This window comes from Sapajus apella, unplaced genomic scaffold (assembly GCF_009761245.1).
Source record: "Sapajus apella isolate SASKATOON/1434 unplaced genomic scaffold, GSC_monkey_1.0 scaffold1083, whole genome shotgun sequence".
Lineage (NCBI taxonomy): Eukaryota > Metazoa > Chordata > Mammalia > Primates > Cebidae > Sapajus > Sapajus apella.
The window spans coordinates 3,234-13,523 of record NW_022438009.1 but is presented as its reverse complement, the minus strand read 5'-3'; the positions used below and the strand labels follow the sequence as shown (position 1 = coordinate 13,523).

Below are 10,290 nucleotides of genomic sequence, written 5' to 3'. Positions count from 1 at the left end.
AAAAAAAAAAAAAAAAAAAAAAAAAAAAAAAGGAATGAGAATTGAAAATGGCCGGGTGCAATGTCTCACACCTGTAATCCCAGCACTTTGGGAGGCCGAGGCAGGCAGATCACAAGGTCAGGAGTTTGAAAGCAGCCTGGCCAACATGGGGAAACTCTGTCTCTACTAAAAATACAAAAAAAAAAAATTAGCTGGGTATAGTAGCGGGTGCCTTTCATTCCAGCTACTTGAGAGGCTGAGGCAGGAGAATCGTTTGAACCTCCCCAGGATGGGGAGGTTACAATGAGCTGAGACTACACCATTATACTCCTGCATAGGAGACAGGATGAGACTCCATTTCAGAGAAAAAAAAAAAGGGCTAAGCATGGTAGCCACACCTGTAATTCCAGCACTTTGGAATTACAGGCTAAGGATGGCAGATCATGAGGTCAGGAGTTCAAGACCAGCTTGGCCAACATAGTGAAACCCCATCACTACTAAAAATACAAAACATTAGCTGGGCTTGGTGGCACATGCCTGTAGCCCCAGCTACTTGGGAGGCTGAGGCAGGAGAATTGCTTGAACATGGGACTCAGAGGAAAAAATATATTTACTAACAATGTGGCAGGGTACAATTATGATGTCACAACCACAGTTATGTAACAGCCAGGCAATACTGCAATTCTGTATGATATGCATTGCCCTTAGTTATCTAGTTCACTGTGCATGAAATATAAAACAGAATGTTTACTAGAAAAATTTATAAACTGAGATCAGAGAAAACACTGCATAAAACAAACTGCAAAATAAAACCGCTACAAATATGATGCAGACTCCCTAGAATGAATGTTCTTATTGGTGAAAAGCCATGTTGAGAGTTCTGATTCTCCAATAGGATGTTCCTGCACATGGAGCCTTTGAGAGACTTTGGTCATGGGTGTTGACTACTCGCGAATAGGATCAGTGCTTTTATAAAAAGAGACAGTCAAGAGCTCCTTGCCTTTTCCTCTTTCCACCATGTCAGGACTCAGCAGGAGGATGGCTGGGCTCAATCATGAGAAGGTTCTCACCAGGAACCAATGTGGCTGCACCTTGCTCTTGGAATTCCCACTTTTCAGATTCATGAGAAATACACTGCTGTGTCTTAAGCCTTCCAGCTTAAGCTATTTCTTTTTGTTCGTTTGTTTTTGAGACAGAGTCATGCTCTATCACTCAGGCTGGAGTTTTGTGGCATAATTCTCCTGCCTCAAGAGATTCTCCTACTCCAGCCCAGAGTCTCACTCTGTCATTCAGGCTGGAGTGCAGTGGCGCAATCTTGGCTCACTGAAACTTCCACTTCTCGGGTTCAAGCGATTCTCCTGTGTACCTGGGATAACAGGCATGCACCACCATACCCAGCTAATTTTTGTATTTTTAGTAAACATGGTTTCACCATGTTGGGCAGGCTGGTCTTGAACTCCTGACTACAGGTTATCTGCCTGTCTCAGCCTCTTAAAGTGCTGAGATTACGGGTGTGAGCCACCGCGCCTGGCCAATTTTTTGTATTCAGTAGATTCGAGGTTTCATCATGTTGGCCAGACTGGTCGCGAACTCCTGATTACAAGTGATCCACCCACCATGGCCTCCCAAAGTGCGGGAATTAGAGGCATGAGCCACCACAGCCAGCCAGTCTAAGCTATTTCTGACATGACAATAAAGTGACTGAGACAGAAAAAGGAGCATCTCACCATCAACATCACCAAAGGCTGACAAATCTTATTAAACAAAGGAAGTTTAAATCCATCCAATAAAACTTGCAACACTTGAAGCCATGTAATAGCACTAACATGTTTTTGTTTTTTTTTTTTTGAGACGGAGTTTCGCTCTTGTTACCCAGGCTGGAGTGCAATGGCGCGATCTCGGCTCACCGCAACCTCCGCCTCCTGGGTTCAGGCAATTCTCCTGCCTCAGCCTCCTGAGTAGCTGGGATTACAGGCATGCACCACCATGCCCAGCTAATTTTTTGTATTTTTAGTAGAGACGGGGTTTCACCGTGTTGACCAGGATGGTCTCGATCTCTTGACCTCGTGATCCACCCGCCTCGGCCTCCCAAAGTGCTGGGATTACAGGCTTGAGCCACCGCGCCCGGCCAGCACTAACATGTTTTAAAAGACTTGAGGCAGGGTGGGTATAGTAGCTCATGCCTATAATCCCAGCATGAGGCAGGAGGTCGAGGCAGGAAGATCACAAGTTCAGTAGATTGAGAACATCCTGGCAAAGACAGTGAAACACCGTCTCTACTAAAATAATAAAAGAAATTATTGGAGCATAATGGCACTCAGCTGTCATCCCAGCTACTTGGAAGGCTGAGGCATGAGAATTGCTCGAACCTGGGAGGCGGAGTTTGCAGTGAGCCAAGATCACGCCACTGCACTCCAGCCTGGGTGACAGGTGAAAGAGTAATTCCAACACGCAAATATATATAAAGTTCTTTAGTAAAGGTAAATAAAATGATAGAGAGACCAGGTACAGTGGTTCACGCCTGTTATCCCAGTACTTCACGAGGATGAGGTGGACAGATCACCTGAGGTCGGGAGTTTGAGACCAGCCTGACAAAAAAGGAGAAACCCTGTCTCTACTAAATATACAAAATTAGCAAAGGGTGGTAGCATATGCCTGTAATACCATCTGAGCAACCTTGTGACGTACGAAGAAATGCATATATTGGTCTTTTCCCCAGTTCCTGGCACAAAGCTCCTAAGACCTTGGGATGTCCCGAGTGATGGGAGGGTCCTAATGAGATAACCTCTAATGTCTCCTGCATGGAGCTGATCACCAGAAAGGTCAGGACACGCTTAGAAGCATGAACCAGTCACTGACATCAGCCATCCTCCACAAAGGGGAGAGGGGCTGGAGACTGAGTTAATATCAATCATGACTGCGTGATGAAGCCTGCTTGCAAATCCCTGAAATATGGGGGATACGAAAGATTCCAAATACTGAACACATGCAGGTGCCTGGGGCATGGCACACCCGTGAATCTTCCCATGGTCCTTGTGTGGAGCACAGGTCACTGCTAAGATGCCTCTGGTTTTACGTACACTGATATTTGTTTAAGCCACTGCTACTTTTTTTTTTTTTCCCAGAGATAGAATCTCACTGTGTCACCCAAGCTGGAGTGCAGTGGCACGATCTTGGCTCACTGCAACCTCTGTCTCCCAGGTTCAAGCAATTCTCCTGCCTCAGCCTCCTGAGTAGCAAACAGGGAACTGGATATCTTAAAAAAAAAAAAAAAAAAGAAGACTGACTTTTACTCTTGTTGCCCTGGCTGGAGGGCAACAGAGTGAAATGGCACGATTATGACTCACTGCAACCTCCACCTCCCAAGTTCAAGCCATTCTCCTACCTCCGCCTCCCAAGTAGCTGGGATTACAGTCATCTGTCACAATCCCCGGCTAATTTTGTATTTTTAGTACAGACAGGGTTTCTCTGTTGATCAAGCTGGTCTTGAACTCCCGACCTCAGGTGATCCACCCACCTTAGCCTCCTAAAGTGCTGAGATTACAGGCAGGAACCACCGCGCCCAGCCAGAAGTGGACATCTTTAAAGTCTGCCATAAGGTTTTGTGTTTGTTTTTTGAGACAGCGTTTCACCTGGGCTGGATAGTGTGGTGGGATCTCAACTCACTGCAACCTTTGCCTTCTGGGTTCAAGCGATTCTCCATCCTCAGCCTTTCTAGTAGCTGAAGTTAAAGGTGTGGCCCACCACGCCCCGCTGATTTTTGTATTTTTAGTAGAGATGGGGTTTCGCTATGTTGGCCAGGCTGGTCTCTAACTCCTGACCTGAAGTGATCCACAATTCTCGGCCTCCCACAGTGCTAAGATTATAGGCACGGTTGATGATGCCTGGCCTGCCGTAAGGTTTATGCCTACTTGAGTTCTGGAACTCCCACTGAGGTATCATGAAGAATGCACAACATCTAAACAAAGGGGACAGTTAAAGTCCAGATGCTGCATCATGAAGCTTTTCATTTCAAAATCAATACGGAAAATACAAACATACGCAAGGGCACATCACCGCTTCTGGAGGGAGTTGTCCTCACCCAGGGAGACCAGGTTCCTGTAATTCTCCAACATCACGTCCCTGTATAAAGTCCTCTGAGCAGAGTCCAGGCATTTCCACTCCTCCGGAGAGAATTCTACGGCCACATCCCTGAATGTCAATGGACCCTGAAATGAAAACACATTTTAACCAAATCATTATAAGAGGAGTCTTTTTTTTTCCCCTTTTCTTTTTTTGAGATGGAGTTTCCCTCTTGTTGCCCAGGCTGGAGTTCAATGGCATGATCTGAGCTCACCAAAAGCTCCGCCACCTGGGTTCATGCAATTCTCCTGCCTCAGCCTCTCAAGTAGCTGGGATTACAGGCTGGCGCCACCATGCCCGACTAATTTCGCATTTTTCATAGAGACAGGGTTTCTCCATGTTGGTCAGGCTGGTTTTGAACTTCAAAGCTCAGAAGATCCACTGGCCTCGCCTACCAAAGTACTGGGATTACAGGCATAAGCTACAGTGTCTTGCTAGAGTTCTTATCCTTATGGAAAATGAGAAAAGAGGTGAAAGCATGGTTTTAATTGTAGTGAATGTTCTGACAAACCTGAGTAAGGGACTTTTCGCCACATTGTGTCTTTGTAGTTGTGTTTTATTACACTTTCTGAAGAAGTCATAACACCCTCTCGGTATGAATTCCTTATGTTTGTAGATAATACAAGATGCACACATACACAAAATCAATGCAGGATTCCCATTATACAAATGTTAGACACTTTTATTGACGCACCAAGTGACATTGAGTATCTACATGAGACAGACCATGAGTGATGTCTTCAAAGACGACAGCGTCCACAGTGAAAGATCAGAAACTAAAATCTGGCAAGTCGTGGTGGCAAGTGGCTGTAGTCCCAGCTACTCAGGAGTCTGAGGCAGGAGAATTGCTTGAACCCAGAAGGCAGGGGTTGCAGTGATCCAAGATTGCACCACTGCACTTCAGCCTGGGAGACAGAGGGAGACTCCATCTCAAAAAAAGAAATAAATAAAAATATAGCTCCATCCTCTAGGATAAAAAAGAAGTACTGCTCCTATATTTGAGAAAAATCATAACCATTTTTACCAAAAACACCTGTGTCACAAGCCTCTCTACAGTAACACCACAGTCTGCAGGAGCTCAATGCGTTAAGAATGGTTTAATTAATCTCCTGCTATTTTTTAGGCTCATTTTATATTCTTAAAATAACGATGGCATAAAACACCTTCTATCATTCATGTCTGTGTGTGAACATTCCATTCTAATGAGTAAGATTTTTGGAGTCAAGAAAACAGTAACTCACTCAATTAGCTAAAAATGTAGTAAAACTTAGGCAGAAAAGACTTCCCCTTATTGGTCTCATTTTCTGGAACTTACCCTGTACTTTGTACACATTAATACATGACTTCCATGGGCAGCTGCTCTACTCCTGGTGTACACAGAGCTGACGGTGCACCCCGATGTAGCCCCTGAACAATCCCTGCTGCCCAACAGCCCTGACACCACAGGGCCCACACCCCATCTTCATCCACGTTTGGGGTGAGCCCTTCCCAGGACCATGCCCAGTGCAGTCTCTTCCCAAGCTCATGTCACTGGGTCATGGGAGCTGGAATCTAAGTGAGATAAGGGACTGAGGGAAGGCATGGGTGAGTGCCAGCAAACCTGTCAGGCAGGACGCTTCAGACTCAGAGAAGATTCCCAACTTCAAGGCCCAGCATTTCTGAAAGGAAGGAGACAGAACATCCACCGAGAATATCATCTCACCTGAGGAAGAGCCATTCCTGACTCCTTTGCTTTCCTCTTCCTCTTCCGGGTTTCTTCCTCACGTATCAAGAGTCATTAGAAGTCAATCCTGAATGTCAAAAATATGTTGTTTATTGCTCAGAATCAACACACCCCCTCCCTGGAACACAACGACACATACAAAGGAGACCTCACCCAGAGGAAATACGGTTCCCTCTGCTGCCCACTGCACCAGGGACGATAAACTCCTACAAGAAAACTAAGTGATTTTTGATCCCTTTCTTCAGAACCCACTTCCCTCCTGGAGACACCCACACGCAGACTGCATCAGTGGGGAGCTGGGCTAGAATGAGCTTCCCTTCAGGGCACAGACTCAGCCCTCACCAAAGCCCAGGCAGAGGCTGGGTGCGGTGGCCCAGAACTTTAATCCCAGCACTCTGGAAGGCCAAGGGAGGTGGATCGTATGAGTACAAGAGTTTGAGACCAGCCTGGGCAACATGGTGAAACCCCATCTCTACCAAAAATACAAACACTTAGCTAGGCATGGTGGTACACATCTCTGTGTCTGTGCTCTCCGCTAATTAGGAGGCTGAGGTGGGAGGATCACTTGAGCCGAGGAGGAGGAGGTTGCAATGAGCCAAGATTGCACCACAGCAGTCCAGCCTGGGTGACAAGAGTGAGACTCTATCTAAAAAAAATTTTTTCTTTTTTTTTTTTAAGATGGGGTTTCGGCCAGGGGTGGTGGCTCAAGCCTGTAATCCCAGCACTTTGGGAGGCCGAGGAGGGTGGATCACGAGGTCAAGAGATCGAGACCATCCTGGTCAACATGGTGAAACCCTGTCTCTACTAAAAATACAAAAAATTAGCTGGGCATGGTGGTGCGTGCCTGTAATCCTAGCTACTCAGGAGGCTGAGGCAGGAGAATTGCCTGAACCCAGGAGGCGGAGATTGCGGTGAGCCGAGATCGCGCCATTGCACTCCAGCCTGGGTAACATGAGTGAAACTCCGTCTCAAAAAAAAAAAAAAAAAAAAAAAAAAAAAAAAAAACCAAAAAAAAACTCAGCAAACTTTCCAACTAGGACCCGGCAGAATGGCTCCCACAAAGAGGTGTGGCAAGAAGAAAAAGAGCCATTCTGCCACCAACCAGGCGGTGACCCAAGAGTACACCATCAACATTCACAAGCCCATGAAGAACATGAAAAATCCAGGTGTGTTCATTGATACTAGGCTCAACAAAGCCGTCCGGGCCAAAGGAATGAGAAATGTCCCGCACCATGTCCACGTGCGGTTGCCCAGAAAATGTAATGAGGATGAAGAGTCACCAAATAAGCTCTATACCGTGGTTACCTGTGTACCTGTTATCACTTTCTAAAACCTACAGACCGGCACTGTGGATGAGAACCAATCACTGATTGTCAAAAACATCAAATAAAGTTAAGGCCAGGCGTGGTGGCTCACGCCTGTAATCCCAGCACTTTGGGAGGCCCAGGCAGGCAGATCACCTGAGGTGAGCACTTGGAGACCAGCCTAACATGGAAAAACACTTTCTCTACTAAAAATACAAAATTAGCCAGACGTGGTGGTCCATGCCTGTAATCCCAGCTACTTGGGAGGCTGAGGCAGAAGAATCGCTTGAATCCTGAAGGAGGAGGTTGCAGTGAGTCAAGATCACACCTTTGCACTCCACGCTGGGCAACAAGAGTGAAACTTTGTCTTAACAATAACAAAACAACAACAACGAAAGTAAAAAAATTTCCAAACAGACAAAAAAAATTACTCAGGCCTACCCTAAGTGTGTGAAGGAGAATTTCTGGAGCATAATAGATATGAGTGTAAATTCCCCAGCACTCTAATGTGAAGACACGGTTGAGATCCACTCGGAGGAGGAGGCAAGCCCAGCACAGCCCGGCTGTCTAGCTCTGCTCTGCCCCCGAGGCCTTGGATCATCAGTACTGAGGCAGTGGAAGGTGAAGAAAACAAAAAGAAGCATGCAGAACAGCCAACATGGACCAGAGGTGGGGGTGAGGGTGTGGCTGGAGTGCTCATCGGGAGGTGGGTCACAGAAGTCCCCACTGAGAGGTGATATCAGAACAGACACCGGGGAAGGAGGCGTGTCTGCACCTGCAGCTGAGGGGCCAGCGAGTTCCAGCAGAGACACAGCCCACGTGAAGGCCTTGAGGCAGGTGCAACCTCGGCCCCAGGAACAGGAAAGAGGCCTGCGGCTGGAGCAGAGGGAGCAAGGAGGACACAGGCAGGAGATGAGGTCAGAGAGGCCCCGGGGACCCAGATCAGGCAGGGACCAAGTCTTCAAACATTTTTCTCCCACAACAACAAAGAATCTTTCAACATATCTCCAGAACGAACCACAGGGCCTGGAGGGAAACATGAACTTAGGAGCTCACAGCTCAAGATTTTAATGAATGACATAAGGAAAGAAAACTGAAAAGTAGACTAACTGGTTAAACTACATTTTGATGTTAAGGTAAACGGTCACTGACATCTTTACCAAGTACACACTGAAACAATCAAACTTAAGTATTACCTACAAAGGCTTCCAATAAATAATGAAGACTAGAAAGCATGCAGACCTTGATCTAAACCAGACGCAACTAACTTCAAACAGAAACCATTTTTAATTTTTTTTTTTTTTTTTTTAAATATAAGGCCAGGCACAGTGGTTCATGACTGTAATACCAGCACTTTGGGAGGTAACCCCCCCATATAGGCACTGAGGAATGAGAGCTAAGCAGAACCCTGGCACAGTTAGGGCTTGAGGAATATCTCACTTTATAGTATTACTATTCAGATATTTCCTTTTATATAATCCTTTACATAATCATATATTAGTTTATAGAAATAGGGCTTGAAGAATCCCTTTATATAATCCTCTATATATAATCATATAATTGTTGATAGTATGAGTGCCTAAAGAATATTTCCCTACATATATACCTATAATTATATCTTAGTTCATAATCAGAGGAATGCCTAGAGTGGACACAGTACAGAGCATGAATTAAGGAATAAGCAGCTTATAATCGGAGGAATGCCTGGAGCAGACACAGTGCAGAGCATGATTTAAGGGAAAACAGTTATACCAGGACAAAAATCCATGGCCCAGGCGGCAGTGTTCAGTATCGTAAAGATACCCGCTGTATGGCAGGCTTGGGGCGAGAGCCACTCCTCCTGATAAAGGAGTTGTAGGACCTTGCTCCAGTTCTTGTGGAAGGCTGCCCTCAGAACGGCAATCCACCTTGGTGACTGTGAACTTTATCAGCTCTTGCTCCTGTGCTGCTTGAAAAGCATCTTCCCATAGAACCCATTGGAAGCTGCCAGAAGGTGGCGGTAACCTTGACAGCTCTGTCACTGCCATGGGACTTAAAGCATCCTCCCATAAATCTTCTTAGAAGTAGTTTCCCATAGATAGAAGTATGGCACACTTCACCCTCTTCACTGCGCACGGCCCACCTTCAACACTCGGTGACCTAATGGGGATGGACCCCTTAGTGCACACGGCCCTTGCCTTCATGGGAACAGACCCCTTGCTGTGCACTGTCCACCTCCTGGCCTAGATGCCCTAATGTGGGTGGACCCCATGTTTTATTGCTCAAGACTCTATCACTATCCTTAAAGGTGATTTCACTCACTGCCCTGCCCCCTAACCTATACACAATAAATACTCATGCTTCTGGACATTCGGGGCCTCGCCTGACTCCGCTTGTAGGTGGCATAGGCCCCTGGGCCCAGCTGCGTTTTCTTTGTGCTCCTGTGTCCTGTCTCTTTATTTTTGGGATCCTGCGCCTCAGCACAGCATAAGGCTCACCCCACGACCCTGTGGGGCCCTCAGCCTTACATCTGGCTCCCAACGTGCCCTACAGGCCGAGGCAGGCGGATCTCAAGGTCAGGAGTTCAACATCAGCTTGGCCAACATGGTAAAATCCTGTCTCTTCTAAAAATACAAAAATTAACCGTGCATGGTGGTGTGTGCCGGTTTAATCCCAGCTACTCAGACAACTGAGGCAGGAGAATAGCTTGAACCTGGGAGGTGGAGGCTGCAGTGAGAGAACATTGTGCCACTGCATTCCAGCCTGAGTGACAGAGTGAGTCTCCGTCTCAAAAAAAAACAGTAACTAGCTAACTAACTAACTCTGAGGTCAACAGGAAAATAACTGGAACATAAACATGTAAAGAAAGAAATGATGTGATTTGTTTATAGGACGCCACAAAGGCGTCTTTCAGAAGTGATTATGTAGTAAAAAAGAAATTTTTTAAACTAAAATTTATCTCAAACTTGAAGTACAAAAAATAATAATGATAAAGAAATAGAAATGAAGAGGAGATAGTGGCCGGGCGCAGTGGCTCACGCCTGTAATCCCAGCACTTTGGGAGGCCGAGGCGGGTGGATCACGAGGTCAAGAGATCGAGACCATCCTGGTCAACATGGTGAAACCCCGTCTCTACTAAAAATACAAAAAATTAGCTGGGCATGGTGGCGCGTGCCTGTAATC

The 10,290-nt window shown here is 46.2% G+C and overlaps 1 protein-coding gene across 2 annotated transcripts in view; it reads right to left on the bottom strand.

Moving 5' to 3' along the window:
* Positions 1-10,290, bottom strand: part of LOC116546576 (zinc finger protein 888-like) — a 16,602-nt gene that overhangs the window by 3,562 nt on the left and 2,750 nt on the right. The window contains exons 2-3 of one of the 2 annotated variants that reach the window (XM_032272793.1): positions 5,804-5,891; positions 4,061-4,187 (exon numbers count right to left, since the gene is read on the bottom strand). In XM_032272793.1, the coding sequence (XP_032128684.1) occupies positions 4,061-4,187; positions 5,804-5,818 (142 nt within the window). In that variant the 5' untranslated portion in view covers positions 5,819-5,891. Of the gene's footprint in view, positions 1-4,020; positions 4,188-5,803; positions 5,892-10,290 lie in introns of those variants that run through there. The other variant, XM_032272794.1, reaches the window with a different exon arrangement.